Below are 23,591 nucleotides of genomic sequence, written 5' to 3' on the forward strand. Positions count from 1 at the left end.
TCCAGCTCCGGTTCCTCAGACTACAGCTCCGGTTCCTTAGACTCCGGTTCCTCAGACTCCAGCTCTGGTTCCTCAGACTACAGCTCCGCTTCCTCAGACTACGGTTCCTCAGACTCCAGCTCCGGTTCCTCAGACTCCGGTTCCTCAGACTCCAGCTCCGGTTCCTCAGACTACGGTTCCTCAGACTCCGGTTCCTCAGACTCCACCTCCGGTTCCTCAGACTCCAGCTCCGGTTCCTCAGACTCCATCTCTGGTTCCTCAGACTCCGGTTCCTCAGACTCCGGTTCCTCAGACTCCAGCTCCGGTTCCTCAGACTCTGGTTCCTCAGACTCCGGTTCCTCAGACTCCAGCTCCGGTTCCTCAGACTCCAGCTCCGGTTCCTCAGACTCCAGCTCCGGTTCCTCAGACTCCATCTCTGGTTCCTCAGACTACGGTTCCTCAGACTACGGTTCCTCAGACTCCAGCTCCGGTTCCTCAGACTCCAGCTCCTCAGACTACAGCTCCGGTTCCTCAGACTCCGGTTCCTCAGACTCCAGCTCCGGTTCCTCAGACTCCAGCTCCGGTTCCTCAGACTCCGGTTCCTCAGACTCCAGTTCCTCAGACTCCAGCTCCGGTTCCTCAGACTCCGGTTCCTCAGACTCTGGTTCCTCAGACTCCAGCTCCGGTTCCTCAGGTCTTTTGGGGTTCAGCGTGCAGGGGGTCTGGAGAACTCCATAAGTTGGATAACCTTCATAAGGCGACTCTGGGGGGCAACAGTTAAAGCTGATATCATGAAATATGTTTAATAAACGTAAAACAATGTTTAATAATGTTTCAATAAGCACGCAAAAAGAAACAAGCGCAACATTGACTCAAACAGCAGTGTTACCAGCAGACAGGTTCCTCTGGAGCAACAGACAGGTTCCTATGGAGCAGCAGACAGGTTCCCCTTGAGCAGCAGACAGGTTCCTCTGAACACGTGCAGGAGGTCAGACGGGTTGTTTCTCCTTTCTGCTGAGAAGTGAGAGAAAGTTCTGAAGTTGGAGCATCAGAGTCTCCCGTTCAGCTGGGGGGCTGGAGGGGGTGTGTCCTCCTCCACAGGGGGCGGGGTCTGTGACTCACTAACTTCCTCAGTGAGGAACAGAAGTAGCCGGCTGGCTCTATCATTCCTCCGCACACAGGACCGACTTCAGGGAAAAGTGAGGCTGAAGTTGAGCTTTGCGTCCGGCGACGTCCCGGGAATAGCGACGTGACACGGAGCGGCGAGAGCGGAGGTTCTACCGCCGTCGGGCTCAAAGTGGTGGGCAGCGCTGCGGTAAGAAGAGAGATCCCTTATTACACTTTCCTCTTCAGCTTTCCTTTTCTCCCTGCTTATATTCGTCTCCCCTCGGCCTCCCTTCTCTCTGACTTCATGTTGAAACAGTGAACGCACGCGTTCGGGTCTGACGGAGGTCTGTTGGAGGTCTTATGGAGGTCTGATGGATGTCTGTTCGGAGGCCGTTAGTTGCGCTGTCTGTGCAGCAGACGTGTGTTGAGATATCGGCCGTCAGATGAATGGAGCAGCGGCTCTGACCGTCTGCCTGCCCAGACTCCGTCTCTCTGAGGAATGCTCCCCATGGGGAATGCGGCTGCTGCCCAGAGGTCATCTCTACCGCTCGGTGGTCACCCATAAAAAGACCCACGGAGCACCGACGGAGGGTCCTAAATCTTGGGTGGTGCTTCTGTTGGGTGCTGGACCAGGCTGTGTCCGGCCTGCTGTCAGGGGCCACATGTTGGTGGGGGGGGGGAAGAGATGACTCCCTCATCTCTCAGACACACACATACGCTGACACACACAATACAGACACACACCCCTGCACATACCCAAGCTCGCTGGTGCACACACACACACACACACACACACACACACACACACACACACACACACACACACACACACACACACACACACACACACACACACACACACAGACAGACTCTATTACTGCATCATCAGACAATTCTGCTCTTCCGAGGCAGGAAGAACCAGGTGGTAAACAGGAAGTAGGATGGGACAGGCGCCTCCAACTGGACACTGGTTGCAACGGACAGGAAATAATATGTGAAGGCAGGAAGCAGGATGTAATACAGAGGAAGTAGCAGGTGCAGACAGGATGTAGGCTGTGACAGAAAGGAAGAGCTGACTGGCTCTCTGTCTGCCCTCACCACTACTATCCATCTACTGGGGGGTGTGTGTGTGTGTGTGGGGGAGGTGTGTGTCTGTAGGGGTGTGTGTGTCTGTAGGGAGGAGGTGTGTGTCTGTAGGGAGGAGGTGTGTGTCTGTAGGGAGGAGGTGTGTGTCTGTAGGGAGGAGGTGTGTCGGGGGGCCCTAGCCCTATGGAGCTCCAGTCCTGCGTAGGGCTGACCGGCTTGGGGCCTTAAGGGGGAGGAGGTGCAGGCTGGCTGACCGGCTTGGGGCCTTAAGGGGGAGGAGGTGCAGGCTGGCTGACCGGCTTGGGGCCTTAAGGTGGAGGAGGTGCAGGCTGGCTGACCAGCTTGGGGCCTTAAGGGGGAGGAGGTGCAGGCTGGCTGACCGGCTTGGGGCCTTAAGTTGGAGGAGGTGCAGGCTGGCTGACCAGCTTGGGGCCTTAAGGGGGAGGAGGTGCAGGCTGGCTGACCGGCTTGGGGCCTTAAGTTGGAGGAGGTGCAGGCTGGCTGACCAGCTTGGGGCCTTAAGGTGGAGGAGGTGCAGGCTGGCTGACCGGCTTGGGGCCTTAAGGGGGAGGAGGTGCAGGCTGGCTGACCAGCTTGGGGCCTTAAGGTGGAGGAGGTGCAGGCTGGCTGACCGGCTTGGGGCCTTAAGGGGGAGGAGGTGCAGGCTGGCTGACCAGCTTGGGGCCTTAAAGGGGAGGAGGTGCAGGCTGGCTGACCAGCTTGGGGCCTTAAGGGGGAGGAGGTGCAGGCTGGAGCGTTCTGCCCCCCCGACACCGGAGACCCCCGGGGGGAGGGGCCACGGCAGCTGTGGTTACCCTGGAGACGGACATCAGCTGGACACACTTTGATATGAGCTGCTCCTTGGTAACGCTTGTATAACACGCGCACACTCACACACACACACACACGCACGCACACGCACGTGCACGTGCGCGCGCACACTTATTCTTCTTAAGCACTTCGAATAATCACCGTGTCTGATACTGTGCTATACATTAAATTGGACTTTGACTTTTGACTTTATATTTACAATTTAAGGTTCAGGTTTGTATTATTTGTGTTGTGGGACTTCAGGATGTTTTTGCGCGCTCACGTGTGTGTCTGTGTGTGTTTGTGTGTATAGTAGGCAGTCACATGCTGGCCAGCAGCTGGAGTGTGTGTCTAGTTTCTGAATGGGCAGGAAGTGACCTCATACTTCCTGTATGTGGTGGGCAGGGGGTCGTATGTGAGATATTCACTGTTGCTGAATATATGTCTCTCTCTCTCTCTCTTTCTCAGCCTGGTCTCTCTCTCTCTCTCTCTCTCTCTCTCTCTCTCTCTCTCTACGCTACACATAGAGCTACGCTACATATATAGCTACGCTACGCGAACCGTATAGCTGTGCTACACATGGAGCTACGCTAAACATAGAGCTACGCTACACATAGAGCTACGCTACGCTACACATAGAGCTGTTGAGCTCCGGCCTTTTTCAACGCCAGGGTAGTTGGGTCTCTACCGACGGAGACCACCAGCTGCTGGTTGCGAGGTGTGAAGTGTGTGTCTGTGTCTGTCTGTGCTGTGTTGTAACTGCTGCCAGCACCCTGATGCCAGGCAGCGCTGCCCAGGGACAATCAGACCTGGCTCCAACTGACGACTTTTGTCCAAACAGGCAGAGTTGCTCAAGAACTCAAGGTTTCAACACGCACACATGCTAACACAAACACATACGCACAAACAAACGCACACCCACACAGACACACATCCATCAATAACATACACGCACACAAATACACATCCACAGCAGTCAGACACATACACACAGCACTTCAATAAACAGACACAAACACAACAAACGCACACACACTCAATTAAAACACGTCCACATCACATGTCATCAACATGTCAGACGGAGACCTCGCGGCCTGGTCTGACTTGGATTGATTTCCAATCCGTAATCAGAACTGTGTCAGTGCAGATCCATAATGGTACCTTGTCTTCCGACCCCAGCTCCTGGAGGTTCTTACCCTGAGATACTGGCGGTTTGGCTGCTGGGGTTAGTGTGGAGTCAATGTGAGTCAGGCTCCTGTCAGCTTTACTACTCTGAGAGGGTGACACACTGGCTTCCTCTTTATGCCCATATTTGGTCCTCACTGCATTGCTAGACACTGGGCCCTAATTTGACGATTCCTGGAGGCTGGGGTGAGAGGCTGGGGTGAGAGAGGCTGGGGTGAGAGGCTGGGGTGAGGGCTGGGGTGAGAGGCTGGGGTGAGGGCTGGGGTGAGAGAGGCTGGGGTGAGGGCTGGGGTGAGGGCTGGGGTGAGAGGCTGGGGTGAGAGGCTGGGGTGAGAGGCTGGGGTGAGAGGCTGGGGTGAGAGAGGCTGGGGTGAGAGGCTGGGGTGAGAGGCTGGGGTGAGGGCTGGGGTGAGGGCTGGGGTGAGAGGCTGGGGTGAGAGATGGGGTGAGAGGTGGGTGAGAGATGGGGTGAGAGGTGGGTGAGAGATGGGTGAGATCGGGGTGAGAGGCTGGGGTGAGGGCTGGGGTGAGAGATGGGTGAGGGCTGGGGTGAGAGATGGGTGAGATCGGGGTGAGAGGCGCTGGGTGTAGCGCTGTTTATTTGGAGTGCAGCTGGGACAGAAAGCTCTCCCCTCGCTGGGTAAACAGAGCAAATCCCGGCTCTGCACGAAGGGAGAATGTTACTCTCACCAGGGCTATCTACAGGAATCTTTCTCTCTCCTCCTTTCTCCCTTCTCCTTTCTTGATTGTCTCCATCCCTCCCTCTCCCTCTCTCTGCTTATCTCTCTTTCTCCCTCTCCTGGTTTCATTCTGGCTCTCAGTGTCCGTCTGTCTCTCTCTCTCTTTGCTGGCCTGTCTCTCTCCCCTCTCTCCTCTCTCTGGTTGTAACAGTAAACATCACCCTCTCTCCGCCGTCTGCTGAGGGAACAATGGGTGTTGGTGGAGGCAGGCTGGGGCAGGCCCGCAGCCCGTCAGACATGACTCAGGGACCCAGAGCCCAGATCCACAGAGCAGAGATCCTCTAGCGATGCCTTGCTCGCTAGAGGGGGGTGGAGGTGGTGGGAGAGGGAGGTGGAGGTGGTGGAGCTGGTGGAGGTGGTGGTTGTGCAGTTGTGATACTGGTTATGGGGGTGGGGCTGGGTTGTGATACTGGTTATGGGGGTGGGGCTGGGTTGTGATACTGGTTATGGGGGTGGGGCTGGGTTGTGATACTGGTTATGCGGGTGGTGCTGGGTTGTGATACTGGTTATGGGGGTGGGGCTGGGTTGTGATACTGGTTATGCGGGTGGTGCTGGGTTGTGATACTGGTTATGCGGGTGGTGCTGGGTTGTGATACTGGTTATGGGGGTGGGGCTGGGTTGTGATACTGGTTTTGGGAGTGGTGCTGGGTTTGATCTAGGTGACGGAGGTGCCCTACAGCCTCACACCTCCAGCCGGCGGGTGGTGTTGCCCCAGCGCCCCCACCCGGCGGGGGCAGCAGCCTTACATGGGGACGTGTCCCTGGAGTGGCTATAAAAGGAGGCTGCTGGGTCTGAGAGGCAGGAGGCTGATTTACGAGGAGTGAGGGACGGCTTCTTGGCTCCTACCTCAGGAGGAGAATGAGGAGGAGGAGGAGGAGGAGAGGCGTGTCGGAGCTCCGAGGTCGTCTGTCATCGAGCTGCTTCCTGACGCTCTAATGAGGCTGAGGTCCCTGATGGAGGATGGCTCTGCAGCCTGCTCTCCCTCCCCCCTGCTGGGGCTCTGCTGAGGGCTCCCGTTCAATGCTCTCAGCCCTCACTTCACAGAGAGAGGAGTAGCTCTCCATCCCAGCGGGTTCACCTCTGGGATGGAGAGCTCAGGAGAGCTCAGGACCCCGGGACGATGCCAACTCTGACCTGATCCCCGGTCAATCAGAGACTAAATGCTCTGATTCACTGTGGCTTCAACAGGAGGTTCTGCCTCCTGTTGTCTTAGGTGTCTTAGGGGTGCAGGTTGAGCTCTCAGTGTGGCCTTGGAGCAAGGCGTCTTAGGGGTGCAGGTTGAGCTCTCAGTGTGGCCTTGGAGCAAGGTGTCTTAGGGGTGCAGGTTGAGCTCTCAGTGTGGCCTTGGAGCAAGGCGTCTGTCAACTGCGTGTTGATTGGAGGTAACTCGCTCCAGAGTGACGGAGCCCGTCCCTTTGACTGGTATCCAGTTTATCCTCAGGCTGCTGTTAGTGCCGAGGGTCAGAGCGGAGGTTGTTTGGTTCAGCAGTCCCTGATGACCTCGCCTTGTAAACAGAGTGTGTCTGGGGTGTCTGTGGACTGCGAGATCAAACCCTCATCTGTCATCACTCCCGGTCTGTTGACCTGGGACTTCATTAAAGGAGAGCGAGTGGACACGTTGGACAAGTTGGCTCTCAATCACGCTGACGCCATTGGCCAGACATCTATTGATTAGGCTGACTGAGTCACATCCTGTTATGCTGTCACGGGATTGTGTTGCTTATCGGTAAACCATAGCACTAGCATGGTGTCAGCAGTATATGGTTCTGGGTAACTAATAGCTTTGAGCTACTAGAGCTCTACTCTTGTAGAAGCGGGTTTCAGAATCCCAAGTCTTTCTGTGGATTGAGCTGGACTCCATTTATCCATTCCAGGAGGATCTGGCTAGCATCAGGAAGCGGTTCTCTGCGTTGTCCTCTGAGCTCGGCCACCCGCTAGCGATCAGCGCGGCGCTGAAGGGCCGAGGCAGCGAGCTTCAAACACGACCGCACTGAGATCAGATCCTCCAGCAGAGCGACACACGGTAAGCAGAGTACCGGGCCCGGCCAATGGGGAGCCAGAGGGATGACCTCACTTTGGAAACATTCGCCTCCCACCACTGTCACCTCCTCCTCCTCCTGCTCCTCCTCCTCCTCCTCCTCCTCCTCCTCCTCCTCCTCCCCCTCCTCCCCCGTCCCTCGTTGGGCTGTTGAGTGGAAATCTGTCGGAGTTGAAGGTTTGGAGATCGAGGCTCTGCTGCCAGGCGCCCCGGGGAGGACTCTGTCGGCGCTGTGGTCTTATAGCATGTAGCATGGAGCGCTATGTCTGATAGCATGTAGCATGGAGCACTAGGTCTGAGAGCTTTAGCCTGGAGCGCTTTAGCATGTAGTGCTGTGGTCTGATAGCATGTAGTTGGGAGCACCAGGTCTGAGAGCTTTAGCATGTAGCGCTGGTCTACAGAGTTGCAGACCTTTAGCATCTAGCACTTTAGCATGTAGCCCTGGTCTGCAGAGTTTCAGACCGTAGGCCTGTAGCGTTGTAGGTCTACGCTGTGGTCCACAGCGTTTGAAGTGTGGAAATCGGGTCTGCTGTTGAACAGCTGTTTGAGTTTCAAGTGTATATCGATGTTATGATAGAGTATACAGCCACATCTATGGAGGCGGTATGCAGGAGAGAGCAAAGCTGCACTGGGCGTCTTCAACCAGGCAGCCCAATGTAGTGTTAACCCACCAGCTCCTCCACCTCTCCCACCAGCTCCTCCATCTCTCCAACCAGCTCCTCCACCTCTCCAACCAGCTCCTCCACCTCTCCAACCAGCCCCTTCACCTCTCCAACCAGCTCCTCCACCTCTCCAACCAGTTCCTCCACCTCTCCAACCAGCTCCTCCACCTCTCCAACCAGCTCCTCCACCTCTCCAACCAGCTCCAGGTGTGTAGGGTAAGGAGGTGGAGGAGAGAGAGAGGGTGGAGGAGAGAGAGGGTGTGTAGTGTGGGTAGGAGATGGAGTAGCGATAGTCAGGCTTGGTGGAAGGCGACATCATTCAGCCGTGCTATCAGTGTTTACCCGGGCCTAACAAGGGGCTCTCTGTGGTAACCAGAGGCAGAGACGGATGGTGTTTTGCATGTGTGATAAAGCGCAGCGTCCGCTGACAGCAGAGATAAGGCTGACAGAGGGCCGTGCACCAATGGCAAAGTCAAGGAAACTACGGCGCAAACTTAGCATCTGCTGAAGTCTGTTTCCACGACAACGTCTGATGTTCCATGTTTTCAGAGGTGTGTGTGTGTGTGTGTGTGTGTGTGTGTGTGTGTGTGTGTGTGTGTGTGTGTGTGTGTGTGTGTGTGTGTGTGTGTGTGTGTGTGTGTGTGTGTGTGTGTGTCTAGCCAGGACGCTACAGGGTGAAACCCGTTGACCCAGCATGGCCGCCCACAATGTGCTGACAGAATGTATTTCACCTCTGAGACCAGAGCTTCAGAACACTCACCAGAGGCCTGTGAAGACCGGCCGTCTTGTGCGGTTGGTTCTAACAGAGAGGGGGTTGGTTCTAACAGAGGGGTGTTGGTTCTAACAGAGAGGTGGTTGGTTCTAACAGAGGGGTGTTGGTTCTAACAGAGAGGTGGTTGGTTCTAACAGAGGGGTGTTGGTTCTAACAGAGGGGGTGTTGGTTCTAACAGAGGGGTGTTGGTTCTAACAGAGGGGTGTTGGTTCTAACAGAGAGGTGGTTGGTTCTAACAGAGGGGTGTTGGTTCTAACAGAGGGGTGTTGGTTCTAACAGAGAGGTGTTGGTTCTAACAGAGGGGGGTTGGTTCTAACAGAGGGGTGGTTGGTTCTAACAGAGGGGTGTTGGTTCTAACAGAGGGGTGTTGGTTCTAACAGAGAAGTGTTGGTTCTACCAGAGGGGTGTTGGTTCTAACAGAGGGTGGTTGGTTCTAACAGAGGGGTGGTTGGTTCTAACAGAGGGGTTGTTGGTTCTACCAGAGGGGTGTTGGTTCTAACAGAGGGGGGTTGGTTCTAACAGAGGGTGGTTGGTTCTAACAGAGGGGTGGTTGGTTCTAACAGAGGGGTTGTTGGTTCTACCAGAGGGGTGTTGGTTCTAACAGAGGGGGGTTGGTTCTAACAGAGGGTGGTTGGTTCTAACAGAGGGTGGTTGGTTCTAACAGAGGGGTTGTTGGTTCTCTCGCTCTCCCCTCAGCTCTGATCTCATCTCATCATCAGCTGAGGTTCTGCCGCGGCCGCTGAGCTCTTGTTGGCGTCATGTTGGGTCAGAGGAAGGAGGCTGTCAGCACGTTCTCAGGGCTTTACCGCAGGCCCGGGTCAGGGGGACCGGAGGGTTCAAACCCCAACGTCTGCACCTGAAGGCATCCTGACAGAGATGACCTCTGAACCCTACATACGCCTTAATGACAATGAGAATGTGTCTTTGATTCACTCTTGGTCACGTTGGTTAGGATCCCCTGCAAAATAGTCAAATAGATTTAAATGAAGATTGATGTTCCGTCCCTCGACATGTGAAATGTGTCGTCACATGTACTGATAACATGTGTGGTGAAGCAAGGGCTGCTGAGGACTAATTCCACCCTGGTCCCCACAGAGTTATTAAAGCCTTCTGCTGCTGAGGGATGTGTGTTCATGCATGTGGCTGCGTCTGTGAGGGTGCATGCATGCCTGTATTCGTGTGTGTTTCTACTTGCCTTTGTTAGTGTGTGTGTGTGTGTGTGTGTGTGTGTGTGTGTGTGTGTGTGTGTGTGTGTGTGTGTGTGTGTGTGTGTGCGGGGGCTACTTGTCTGTACAAGTTCTCCATTGTCCCGGTGGCTTGCAGTCGCACGTCTGTTTGTTGACATGGCGTCGAGGCCTCTGTCTTCTGTATCTCTGGGTGTCTGTGTGTGCGCATGTGTATTTACATGTGTTTGTGTGTGTTTGAGTGTGCGAATGTGTGTCAGGGTTCTTTATACTCACACAGACGAGCAGGGATGAACTCAGAGTGACATCAGCCAAAATCAACTCATTTGTCGGCCAGAGTTGGCAGTCAACCGGTTCCTGGTTCATCGCTGCATCAAAGAATATGAGCTGGAAACGAGCTGGAGATGGAAACACAGACCCACAGAGGTCCACGAGAACCAGCCCCAATAAAGCTTCATCCTATAATTAAATCCCTCAATAGATATTCATGCAGAAAGCTGTGCTTCAGAATTCAAGTTTCAAAACACTATGAATGTTGGGTTTCCAAACCGCCTCGATCCTCCTGCTCCCAAACTACGGGTCGTCTGGAGACCCCAGTCAGTAGAGCCCCCCCCCCCCCCCCCCCCCCGGGGAGTGTCCCCTCTCCCCCTCCCCAGGGGAGAGACCCCAGTCGGTCGAGCCCCCCCCCCCTTTCATGGTGTAAGAAAGCAGTCCTGTTACTGCTGACATGGCCCTGGTAAGGACTCTCCTCTGAACCCTCTGACATGGCCCCGCTGAGGTCTCTCTCAGCCTCTAGAGGTTCCTGGTGAGGTCTCTCTTACCCTCTAGATGTTCCTGGTGAGGTCTCTCTCAGCCTCTAGAGGTTCCTGGTGAGGTCTCTCTTACCCTCTAGAGGTTCCTGGTGAGGTCTCTCTCAGCCTCTAGATGTTCCTGGTGAGGTCTCTCTCAGCCTCTAGATGTTCCTGGTGAGGTCTCTCTCAGCCTCTAGAGGTTCCTTGTGAGGTCTCTCTCAGCCTCTAGAGGTTCCTGGTGAGGTCTCTCTCAGCGTCTAGATGTTCTTGGTGAGGTCTCTCTCAGCCTCTAGATGTTTCTGGTGAGGTCTCTCTCAGCCTCTAGATGTTCCTGGTGAGGTCTCTCTCAGCCTCTAGAGATTCCTTGTGAGGTTTCTCTCAGCCTCTAGATGTTCCTGGTGAGGTCTCTGTTGGCCTCTGGGAGCCTCTGATCTCCAGCCAGCACCTGATGTCACCGCCAACGCTTCATGGTGCGAAGGGGATGAGGGCATTGTTTACACGTTGTCATGGAGATGTGTCGGACTGGGAGAAGGAAAAATAGTGGAATATCCTGGAAATGAGTTGACGTTCCTCACCCCGGCCGTTTGTCACGCTAGCAGGTCGCTCTGCTGCGTTCCTCCTCCTCCCCTCACATTAGAGACAGACCCGTTGGTCCAGGGGATATAATCCCTGAAAGTGTTTTAAAGAAAGCCTCTCTAAAGGCTCAAGAATTAGACTCCCAGCCCAAAAGTACTGGGTTTGATTCCCAATGTCCAGAACCTAAGGATGTATCTAAATGTGCATTAAGTTGCTTTGATAACCACCTCTTTGGAATTCAGTGATGGTAGAAGTGAACTGATGTTTACCATCTCAGTAACCAGAGGGATGGGATCCATAGTGACGGTAACAGAGGAGACTGTTCACCATCTCTGTAATGCATGGCATTTGATCCATTCCAAAACAATGTTTTTGATTATATTTGCCTATTAATTATCAAATTCTTCACAAATTCTGGACACGTTTCCAAATACGTCCTTCCTGTCTGCTGACCTCAAGGCTAGCCAGCACCAGGGAGCCACACACACACACACACCTGAGTGTGTGTGTGCTGGGTAATAAGGGCTTGCGTTGTGGCCGGGGTGTGTAGTAGTGTGTGTGGCCGTAAGGGCCGTGTGGACATCAGTGAGCTGTGCTGAGCCAGCGGGAGACCACCTGGAGGACGTGTGAGCGGGTTCTCCTGATGGCTGTGGCCTGCGGCTCCGGGCCGTGCTCTGACGCTGAGCTGTCGTTAGTCGTTGTGCTGAGTGTGCAGCGAGGGCGTGATGCGCTCTATCCCCCTGCTCAGAGCAGAGGACCTCTTCTGGAGAGACAACATGGTGCCTACTGACCCACGGAACACAGAGGCCAGACCTCCGCTCCAGGTCCTTGAGGAGATCTGAGGTCAGACCTATCCTCCGCTCCAGGTCCATAAGGAGATCTGAGGTCAGACCTATCCTCCGCTCCAGGTCCTTGAGGAGATCTGAGGTCAGACCTATCCTCCGCTCCAGGTCCTTGAGGAGATCTGAGGTCAGACCTATCCTCCGCTCCAGGTCCTTGAGGAGATCTGAGGTCAGACCTATCCTCCGCTCCAGGTCCTTGAGGAGATCTGAGGTCAGACCTATCCTCCGCTCCAGGTCCATGAGGAGATCTGACGTCAGACCTATCCTCCTCTCCAGGTCCATGAGGAGATCTGAGGTCAGACCTATCCTCCGCTCCAGGTCCTTGAGGAGCTCTGAGGTCAGACCAATCCCCTATCCTATCCACTCCGAGGTCTGTAAGTGTCCTTCGAGCCGACGTGAGTCGTTTCCCGATCTTCTTCGTTGTGGATAAGATAATATAGCATAAGATAACATAAGACAAATTTGACTTTATTGTCTGTTACACACGGGTTACAGAAAATGTTATTGACATGGCTCCAGTCACAATTAAACGTTCACACAGACATAAAAGACAAGACAAGACATGGGTGTTGAGAGTTTACGATGATATGCATTGTTTAAGCTTCTTTGGAGAACCGTATTCAAGCATGACTGATCCACAGCGGATCTCACATATTTTACTGAGCGAGAGTTTCCAGAGATCGTTAGGATGTGTGCCTGGCTCATAACAGATCTAAGAGACGATAGCCTCACTTTGTATCCGGGGGAAACTGTGCTGGAGCCCGTCTCTGTGAGACTCTCTCGTAAAAACCAAACTCCCGCGGGAGCTGAAACCCTGGCCAGCAGAAGACTTTCTAGGCAACCTGCTCAGACTGAATCATCCCTGAGTGGAGTGATATTATATCTACTTGGTCGACAGTAATTGCCAACTCAGTATTGTACGTTGTGATATATACACGGCTCGTGAATCCTTCACCATAATTCTAAATACAGAATAAAGTGTACATTGTATACATTTCAAATCTACATGGGAGTTCTTCAGGCCAGTTTGGACCAGGATGGATGAGCCTCCACTGATGGTATCTGTGGTTTAAAGGTCGCCCAGCAAGGGTCCCAGCCATAGGTTAGGTTCCAGAGGAAGACGGACAGGAGCGAGAATGCCCATGTTTGGTCATTGCTCTTCCTTTGGAAAGAAGGGAAGAGGGACGGTCCCGGGAAGAGAGGCCATGCTTTAGTTTAGAGATAAAGTGTGACCTCTGCCAGCAATACAGCTCCAGAGAGAGACCGTGGAGACACCAGAACCAGCCCTCTGATAGCCTCAGGTTCTCCTCCTCCCGGGTCCTGGTCCCAGGAGGGTCTCACCTCATCAAGTCATGGAAATGAATGAAATCAAAGCTTTGTAAACCGTCCACGCGATGCATCCTCTGAGACTGGGGGTCTGAAGGTCTCTGGCAGAGTGTTGCTATGGTTCTCCTACTGGTAGATCTGTTCAGGTGTAACAGGTGTGGATGATATGGTTTTATATCTCTGGTTCAGTTCTTCAGCAGGTGTATCTGTGCAGGAACATCAAAGCTGATATTCAGCTGTGTGTCCGCTCCCTCCAGTCCACCGCCGTTAAACGCCAGCTGGGGGGTGCGGCCGCTGCCCTGCAGGTACTCATTAATCCTTTCATTTGGGGCTGTCTCCCCGCCCACTCCTCCCCAGGCGGTGTTTAAGTGCTCAGGGACAATGACGGGTTAGCTCCTCTGTCTCTGGAGCTGCAGTCTGTGGTCTGTGGCTCCTTGTTCCTCCCACGTTGCTCCCTGCTCCTGGGAGGCTCCTCACAGAACGGGACTGACCGGGTGGTCCGGGGCCGCTGCACCTTTGAGACTCTGGAGACCCTGGAGACTCTGGGGACCCTGGAGACTCTGGGGACCCTGAAGACCCTGGAGACTCAGGGGACTCTGGAGACCCTGGAGACCATCTGCTGAACAACTTCTGCTGGAGACTGGAGACCTTCTACTGGAGACTGGAGACCTTCTACTGGAGACTGGAGACCTTCTACTGGAGACTGGAGACCATCTACTGGAGACCTTCTACTGGAGACTGGAGACCTTCTACTGGAGACTGGAGACCATCTACTGGAGACCTTCTACTGGAGACTGGAGACCTTCTACTGGAGACTGGAGACCTTCTACTGGAGACTTGAGACCTTCTACTGGAGACTGGAGACCATCTACTGGAGACCTTCTACTGGAGACTGGAGACCTTCTACTGGAGACTGGAGACCTTCTACTGGAGACTGGAGACCATCTACTGGAGACCTTCTACTGGAGACTGGAGACCTTCTACTGGAGACTGGAGACCTTCTACTGGAGACTGGAGACCTTCTACTGGAGACTGGAGACCTACTGGTGGAAACCATCCCACACCAAAAGATATCTGCCCGGGAGCCCGGTGGTTCACCGGTTTGAGCGCGTCCTTTTAAAGCCTAGTCCTCACCACAGCGACCGGGGACCCTCCCCCCGTGGTCCGTGCGTCTCTCTCCCTGACCTTCCTGTCTGACTCCACAATAAACAGGATCAAACCTCACGAGCCCGGTACAAGATAGACCGACCAATCACTGATGAATAAATGACGTGCAGAGGAGTGCCGCAGGTGCGTTTTCAACAACAACAAAGTTGGCTGCTGCTGCTGTAGAACGGCCTGTTGGTTCTGCTATCGAGAGAGTATTAAACAAACTGGACGGTATAGTTTCATTAAGAGAAGAATGACTGCACTTATGCTTTTGTTGAGAAGAAAGATGTCTTTGCCCAATCACAGCTCTTCTTAACTGCCAGCATGTTGTCTGCCAGAATGGAGCGTACCATCTCCCAGGCAGAGGGGCTTGAGTCGAATGGAATCATATTTCTAGCTTTAGGTTTCATTGATGGCCTTAGTACAGTTTTTCTTTACACAGTTTTAGGTGGGTGTCATCAACCACCTTTTAAACTGGAATCGTGTGTGTGTGTGTGTGTGTGTGTGTGTGTGTGTCCATTTTATCGACTTCCGTTTTCGATGTGGCAGTAAGGTCCCATGAGCCAGTCCTTGTGAGCCTTAACTTAATTTAGCTTGCATCTTCCTCACACATCACATCGACCCAATCACCCTCTGGCCATAGCCCCTGTCCCGCTGAGCACACCAGCTGGTAGTAGTTGGGACGGACCATCAGGTGTGGAGGGGGACCTTTAAAACCGCTCACATTTCCTTCATCCAAATGGTTTAGTGAAACACCTGTTGGTCCTGCGACCCCTAATCCAGGCAGGAGACCTCAGGGGCCCTTCCCCATCCTGGGACCTGTACTGGGCTTCTCCTGCCCTGAGGTGCTCCTGTACTGGCTCAGCCCCAGACGACTTCATGCTCTTCAGTCGACAGCTGTCCTCGAGGAGCAGGTCCAGAGTGTTTGAGACTCTTTGGTTTCACTCCGCTCTGCCAGCCACTACTCATCTGATGATGTACTCAAGTGGCCATCACCTCCCCTTACCCTCCTCCCCCCTCTCCTTCTGATCCCCTACCCCTCGTCTCCTTATCCTCTCCTCTTCGTCATCCCCTCCTCCTCCTCTCCTCTCCACCTCCTCCCCCCCTCCCTCACTCTCCTCTGTCTCTTCCTGTACAGTATGGATCACATATAAACTGAGGACCATCACTCTGCAGCCTCTGGGCGGATCCATGAGGCTACAGCTCTATGTTCTCAGTCCAGAAGGCCACCTCTTTGTTCTCCCTCCAGAAGGCCTCCTCTATGTTCTCCGTCCAGAAGGCCTCCTCTATGTTCTCCGTCCAGAAGGCCTCCTCTATGTTCTCCGCCCAGAAGGTCTGCTCCTCCTCCTCTTCCTCCTCCTCCTCCTCCCCATCGGTCCAGGCCGGGCTCGGCGCTAAGCGTAGCATAAGCTACGTTTAGCTTTGGGATTAGCCGCCGTGGCCGGGGGAACAGGCCCTTACCGGACCCCGGCGCTGGGGGAACCTCCGACCCAGAGACAGCGGGCGGAGTGTTCGGAACACGGCTGATTGTGACTGCCCGATGTGAGGCCCGTCCTGATTGGCCGCCTGACTGTTGACCCAGCGTGCCGAGCAGTGATGCTGGCAGCAGTAGCCTTGGCGTTCCCCCGCTATCTCACAGCAAACACACAATGTTTGGGAACGCCTCCCTCCGTACCGGAGCACAGGCCTGGGAAGAGTTGAACTCAGGACGATATACACACACACACACACATACACACACACACACACACACACACACACACAATCCTCCCTCTAGCTTCTCTTTCTTGTCACTATTTTGAAGTTTGTGTCTCCTCTCTCTCTCTCTCTCTCTGTCTCTCTCTCTCTCTCTCTCTCTCTCTCTCTCTCTCTCTCTCTCTCTCTCTGTCTCTGTCTCTGTCTCTGTCTCCCTCTCTCTCTCTCTCTCATGTTGACTCTCTCTCTCTCTGTCTCTCTCTCTCTGTCTCTCTCTCTCTCTCTTCCTCTCTCTCTCTCATGTTGACTCTCTCTCTCTCTCTGTCTCGCTCTCTCGCTCTCTGTCTCTCTCTCTTCATCTCTCTCTCTCTCTCATGTTGACCCTCTCTCTCTGGGTCAGCAGTTCCTCCAGGAGTGTCGGTAGTTTGATAGAGGTGCGGTCTGGCCACCTCTCCTTGATAACGACCTTGATAACAACTCTGCCCCACCCCCAAATGGGAAGGGCTCAAGATTCTACAACTTTGAGTTCAAAAGGTGGGAATAGAGTGGCAAAGTCCCGCCCCTTCCGGTAGATCCCATTGGACCTCTGAGATTGTAAAATATGAATGGGTTTCAATGGAGGGAATGTATATAAGGTCCATGTAAGCTTTATATGCCCTGGATTACACATGTTGTTTGTGGATTTAAATGATAATTTTCTATGCAAAGGAATTAAAAAATTTTGATAATGGGAAGAAGTTTGATAATGTCAGGTTTTGTGTGAGGCCACTTTGTGAACTACAGCCCCTCGCTGCTCTCGACGAGAATGACATACGTCAACACCCCTCCGGTGCAGACACGGCGATCTCTCTGCTCCACTTCACCGCTTTTTTCCAAGGGGCGGATAAAAGCATCGAAAGAGGTGAAAACCATTATAAGTCGGGGCATGTGGAGAGTTATGCCGATGGGGAGATTGTCGGTCTTGTCCACGCCAGTCGCAGGGAGCTTGACGTCAAATACGAGACATGTAGTCTTTCTCATTGTGTTTTCTCTACAGCCTTTAACTGAACAATTGCACAATAAACGGACAAACTCTTGACGTGAAAAATGATCATTTAAATCCACAAACAACATATGTGTAATCCGGGGCATATAAAGACTGGGACCAGAATAATTACTTTCTCTCCATTGAAACCCCTTCATATTTTTCGATCTCATAGGTCCCATGGGCTCTACCGGAAGGGGCGTGACTTCGCCACTCTATGTGGAGCAAGTTGTGATGAAAGCGGTATGGGATTACAGAAAGTGCTTTACAGGAACAAACACGATTCACATGACTCAACGTTGTTACACAACTGAGGAGCACAGATCTTCTGACCTCACACTGATGTCAGTCCTGAGTCAGACTGCCCCACCCGCCTTCTCTGATACCGCCAGGTGACCACGCCCCTGCTGGCCACGCCCCTCCCACTCACCTGTCACCTTCTGGCAGTGGTTCCAGACGCTAGATAAGAGCTGGGCGTGAGTCACGTTGTTCAAGCTGATGACGTGTGCCGTCTCAAAGAGGGGAGAACGGGTCCATCATCTAGAGCTGCAGCACACTGAACTAGAACTAGATCTAGAAGACCTCGTTCATCAACCCCAGGGCAAAAACAACCATCAACAGCCATCAGGCTGTATTCAGAGATAATGGATTTAAATACAACAAAGGAAAAGTAGAAAATAATACAAAGATCAAGACGGTTCCAGGATAACATTATAAATAAAATAGAAGACAAAATAAACACGTTGAAATGAACCATAGAGAGCCTGGAGCCTGGCAGCGTTTCAGATGGTGGAATCCATTCCGTCCTTAGATGGAGAGATATGAGACCCACCAACGGGGAGAGTGAACAGAACCACGGGCCTGTGGGGTTACCAGGAGGGCAGGACGAATCCTCTCTGTTCAGAGGAGAGAGGAGGAGTCCTCTCTCTGTTCAGAGGAGCGAGGAGGAGTCCTCTCTCTCTCTGTTCAGAGGAGCGAGGAGGAGTCCTCTCTCTGTTCAGAGGAGAGAGGAGTCTTCTCTCCTCTCTCTGTTCAGAGGAGCGAGGAGGAGTCCTCTCTCTCTCTCGCTGTTCAGAGGAGCGAGGAGGAGTCCTCTCTCTGTTCAGAGGAGCGAGGAGGAGTCTGCCTGCTCCTGGTGGTTCATCCTGTAGTAGAAACACAAAGGTGTTCCTCCCTCTGTCCACGTCCAACGCATGGAGAGAGAGTCATGGAACCGCTGCTGACAGACACGTGTGTGTGTGTATTAGCATCAGTGTGGCCTGGTGCATTCAGGAGTTGTCTGCTAAATTGTGTCTTTATACCATCATTCATATATATACATGTGTGTGTGTGTGCGTGTGTGTTTGCATGTGTGAGCATGCTAGTACACGTCAGCCATACGCTAAAGAAATGCCTTGCTCAAGACAGGAAATGATTCAAACCAGAGACTCCTCTTAAACACTGAACCGTGCGCCCTCACTCCTGACATGTACATGTGTACAGTATTGTGTACATGTGTACAGTATTGTGTACATGTGTACAGTATGTGTACATGTTTACTGCATGTGGCTCTCAGCAGCACACATCTCTGAAACAGAGAGTACCTTTCTGTCTGCTGACACACATGTACAGGCACTAGCTAACAAACACTCATACATCCATTTTCATAGACACAAGGGTGCTCTAACACAAACACATATCACTTTCACTGCCCTGCAATAAAAAGTTTATACACTTTATTACAATCCATGAATTGTTCGTGTTTCTTCCTGTCAGTGTCTGTGTATCTCTGATGCACCCTTTGTCTCTCTCTTCCTTCCCTCTCTCCCCTCTCTATCCCTCTCTCTCTCTCCCCTCTCTGTTTTTTGGAGTTGAACTCTGTCAGCACTTCTCTCTTTTCTCCCATCTTCCAACTACTGAGTCTGAGAGGTGGGTTATCCGGCAGCTGTTTGTTCTCCTCCTCTCCTCCCCAATCCTCTCCTCCTCTCCCCCTCCCCTCCTCCTCTCCCCACTCCTCTCCTCCTCTCCCCCTCCTCTCCTCCCCTTCTCCTCTCCCCCTCCTGTTCTCTGGTTCTCGCTGGGAGCCCTTGTTTGAGATCTTCCTGTTGTGTCTGACGAGCTGACAGGACGTTCTGCTGACCTAATAGGGAGCGCAGGAGCCCAGCTGAGAACACAGAACCCAGCAGAGAACACAGAACCTAGCAGAGAACACATAACCCAGCAGAGAACACAGAACCCAGCAGAGAACACAGAACCCAGCAGAGAACACAGAACCCCCCCCCCCCCCCCCCCCCCCCCCTCCCCCATCCCGGTGGCTGTGCACCGCAGCCTCACGGTTTCCCTGCTCCCTCCCTTTCAGACGCAGCTTGATCCAAGATGGCGGACCGCTTCGACTGCGCCCACTGCAAGGAGTCCCTGTACGGGCGCAAGTACATCCAGTCGGAGGAGCGGCCCCACTGCATCCCCTGCTACGACAGCCTCTTCTCCAACACCTGCGACGAGTGCAAGGAGCTCATTGCCCACGACGCCCGGGTGAGGGGGATCACTGATGAGCAGAGAGTCTGCTTCGGTTCAGTCCTTTAACGACGCTGTTATCTCTGGATTCAGTCACGTGTCCTTCAGGAGCAGTTGACATTCGGGATGTTAAAGGGGCAATATCATGCTGTTTTGACTTTTCCCTTTGCTTTAGACTGTTATATGGCGTATGTTTACATGGTTCACGTCTGCTAAGCCAGAAAAATCTAAGTCAGAGCCAGGGGTAGTATTCGCGCCCACCGAGAACACCCCTCAATGAGGGCGGGAAACAGCTCGCTTGCACTCACTTTAATTCCTAAACAGTGGGCCGTCAGTGTGCAGTGGTCGGTGCTGAAGTGCAGAAGTCCCGGTTACCCGCAATGTTTACAGCTTCTGGGGGGGTTGAATTTGCCGACACACACACATAAAGCGTTCAACCAATCACAGCAGACCTGGCTACTAGGAAGGTGGTCCTTAAAGCGCCGTGATACAGAAGTGATCGTTTTTGAAAGACCCTGAAAGACGCCCAAATTTAATTATAAACCCTAAATAATTATCTGGCTGAGGGCAATCCACTCAGGTTGGCTGCTGTTATTGACTGGTCCTCATTACTGGATGCTGGGTTTCTATAGGGAGACTGCGGTGCAACGCGTTAAAGGCTGCTTCCACGCGCAGTCATACCCTCAATCTGCACTGACTGTAACCTCGTTGAGCCGCAGGTCGTAAAGCAGCCCCTGTGAAGGGAAGGTCTGCTGTGCCCTGTAATCAAGGCAACGGGATCCTGCTTTAATAGGAGAACTCCTGAAGAAACGTTAAAGTGTTGTAGACAATCAGCATAACTAATTTAAGCTAGCATGCATGGCTAACTGGGCCACACGCTTGGCTTATTGAAGCTAGCAAGCTAACCGGGCCACACGCTCGTCTTATTGAAGCTAGTGGGCTAACTGGTCGCCATTATTTGTGTGGGGGAAACAACAAGATCGAAGCTGGCTTCAACATTTCAAACACACAAATGTCATACTGCCACCTCATTGGTTAAGACTCCTCTCTAACCCCGCCCTATAGGAGCTGTTCTATGAGGACCGCCACCTCATTGGTTAAGCGTCCTCTCTAACCCCGCCCTACAGGAGCTGTTCTACGAGGACCGCCACCTCATTGGTTAAGGCTCCTCTCTAACCCCGCCCTATAGGAGCTGTTCTACGAGGACCGCCACCTCATTGGTTAAGACTCCTCTCTAACCCCGCCCTATAGGAGCTGTTCTACGAGGACCGCCACCTCATTGGTTAAGGCTCCTCTCTAACCCCGCCCTACAGGAGCTGTTCTACGAGGACCGCCACCTCATTGGTTAAGGCTCCTCTCTAACCCCGCCCTATAGGAGCTGTTCTACGAGGACCGCCACCTCATTGGTTAAGGCTCCTCTCTAACCCCGCCCTATAGGAGCTGTTCTACGAGGACCGCCACCTCATTGGTTAAGGCTCCTCTCTAACCCCGCCCTATAGGAGCTGTTCTACGAGGACCGCCACCTCATTGGTTAAGGCTCCTCTCTAACCCCGCCCTACAGGAGCTGTTCTACGAGGACCGCCACCTCATTGGTTAAGGCTCCTCTCTAACCCCGCCCTACAGGAGCTGTTCTACGAGGACCGCCACCTCATTGGTTAAGGCTCCTCTCTAACCCCGCCCTACAGGAGCTGTTCTACGAGGACCGCCACCTCATTGGTTAAGGCTCCTCTCTAACCCCGCCCTACAGGAGCTGTTCTATGAGGACCGCCACCTCATTGGTTAAGGCTCCTCTCTAACCCCGCCCTCTAGGAGCTGTTCTACGAGGACCGCCACCTCATTGGTTAAGGCTCCTCTCTAACCCCGCCCTCTAGGAGCTGTTCTACGAGGACCGCCACCTCATTGGTTAAGGCTCCTCTCTAACCCCGCCCTCTAGGAGCTGTTCTACGAGGACCGCCACCTCATTGGTTAAGGCTCCTCTCTAACCCCGCCCTCTAGGAGCTGTTCTACGAGGACCGCCACCTCATTGGTTAAGGCTCCTCTCTAACCCCGCCCTATAGGAGCTGTTCTACGAGGACCGCCACCTCATTGGTTAAGACTCCTCTCTAACCCCGCCCTCTAGGAGCTGTTCTACGAGGACCGCCACCTCATTGGTTAAGGCTCCTCTCTAACCCCGCCCTCTAGGAGCTGTTCTACGAGGACCGCCACCTCATTGGTTAAGGCTCCTCTCTAACCCCGCCCTCTAGGAGCTGTTCTACGAGGACCGCCACCTCATTGGTTAAGGCTCCTCTCTAACCCCGCCCTCTAGGAGCTGTTCTACGAGGACCGCCACCTCATTGGTTAAGGCTCCTCTCTAACCCCGCCCTACAGGAGCTGTTCTACGAGGACCGCCACCTCATTGGTTAAGGCTCCTCTCTAACCCCGCCCTCTAGGAGCTGTTCTACGAGGACCGCCACTACCACGAGCACTGCTTCCGCTGCTTCCGCTGCGAGCGCTCGCTGGCCGACGAGCCCTTCACCAGCCAGGAGGAGGCGCTGCTCTGCAACGACTGCTACTGCAGCGAGTTCTCCTCCAAATGCGTGGCCTGCGACCAGACTGTGATGCCCGGTGAGGAGGGGGGCGGGGTCTAACTCTAGCCCGGTGCGGGGGGCGGGGTCTGACCGGGAGCAGGTTGGTATATATCACATGTTGGGAGGAACCTGGGTGGCCCTTGGAGTGGGGTGGTTATGGTGGTATGGAATTGCTGTTCAATGTCATGTGACGCCTCCCATAGAACCCTGCCCTGCTAAACCCCGCCCCCTCTGCAGGAAGCAGGAAGCTGGAGTACGGCGGCTCCACCTGGCACGAGAGCTGCTTCACCTGCAGCAGCTGTGAGCAGCCAATCGGCTCCAAGTCTTTTATCCCCGACAAGGAGGAGCACTACTGCGTGCCCTGCTACGAGGACAAGTTCGCCCCGCGCTGCACCCGCTGTAAAAAGGTACCTCCACCCCCTTCATCCTCCTGTAGAACCTCACCCCCTTCATCCTCCTGTAGAACCTCACCCCCTTCATCCTCCTGTAGAACCTCACCCCCTTCATCCTCCTGTAGAACCTCCACCCACCTCCTGTAGAACCTCACCCTCCTGTAGAACCTCACCCCCTTCACCCTCCTGTAGAACCTCCACTCAACTCCTGTAGAACCTCACCCTCGTTTAGAAACCTCACTCTCCTCCTGTGAAACCTCCACCTATGTACTGTAGAACCTCCACCCAACTCCTGTAGGACCTCCACCCACTTCGCCCTCCTGTAGAACCTCCACCACCCTCATGTAGAACCTCCCTCCTCCTGTAGAATCTCCACACACCTCCAGTAGAACCTGACCCTCCTGTAGAACCACCACCTCCTGAAGAACTCCACCACCTTCCTGTAGAACCTCATCCTTCTGTAGAACCTCCACCCACTCCACCCTCCTGTAGATCCTCCACCAACCTCCTGTAGAACCTCATCCTCCTGTAGAATATCACCCAACTGTAGAACCTCCACCACCCTTTTGTAGAACCTCCACCCACCTCCTGTACAATCTTACCCTTCATCCTCTTGTAGAACCTCAACCTCCTGTAGAACCTCACCCTCTTCACCCTCCTGTAGAACCTCACACTCCTCCTGTAGAACCTCACCCTCATGTAGAACCTCCACCACCCTTTTGTAGAACCTCCACCCACCTCCTGTAGAACCTCACCCTCCTGTAGAACCTCACCCTCTTAACCCTCCTGTAGAACCTCACCCTCCTGTAGAACCTCACCCTCTTAACCCTCCTGTAGAACCTCACCCTCCTGTAGAACCTCACCCTCTTCACCCTCCTCCTGTAGAAACTCACCCTCATGTGGAACCTCACCCTTCTCCTGTATAACCTCCACCCACCCTCCTGGGTTAGTCCAGTGCTGTTAAAGGTACCTCCTCCACCCCTTTAGAACCAGAACCATGGGCCTAACCCTCAGCGGTCAGGGGGGAGGTGGAGAACATTTCTAGTGATAGCTAGTGAATTTCTAGTGGTATATACCGCCCAAGGGAGTGGAACCCCCAAGAGAGTGGACCCCCCAAGGGAGTGGACCCCCCAAGGGAGTGGAACCCCCAAGGGAGTGGAACCCCCAAGAGAG

General features: G+C 53.7%; 1 protein-coding gene across 2 annotated transcripts in view; it reads left to right on the top strand.

Moving 5' to 3' along the window:
• Positions 1-1,149: 1,149 nt before the first annotated feature.
• Positions 1,150-23,591, top strand: part of fhl3a (four and a half LIM domains 3a) — a 24,769-nt gene continuing 2,327 nt past the window's right edge. Inside the window, exons 1-4 of one of the 2 annotated variants that reach the window (XM_079755551.1) lie at positions 1,150-1,294; positions 19,305-19,477; positions 21,889-22,063; positions 22,264-22,433. In XM_079755551.1, coding sequence (XP_079611677.1) covers positions 19,322-19,477; positions 21,889-22,063; positions 22,264-22,433 — 501 coding nt within the window. In that variant the 5' untranslated portion in view covers positions 1,150-1,294; positions 19,305-19,321. Of the gene's footprint in view, positions 1,295-15,445; positions 15,581-19,304; positions 19,478-21,888; positions 22,064-22,263; positions 22,434-23,591 lie in introns of those variants that run through there. The other variant, XM_079755552.1, reaches the window with a different exon arrangement.

This window comes from Pollachius pollachius (genome assembly GCF_949987615.1).
Source record: "Pollachius pollachius genome assembly, chromosome: 1".
NCBI classification, from domain to species: Eukaryota; Metazoa; Chordata; class Actinopteri; order Gadiformes; family Gadidae; genus Pollachius; species Pollachius pollachius.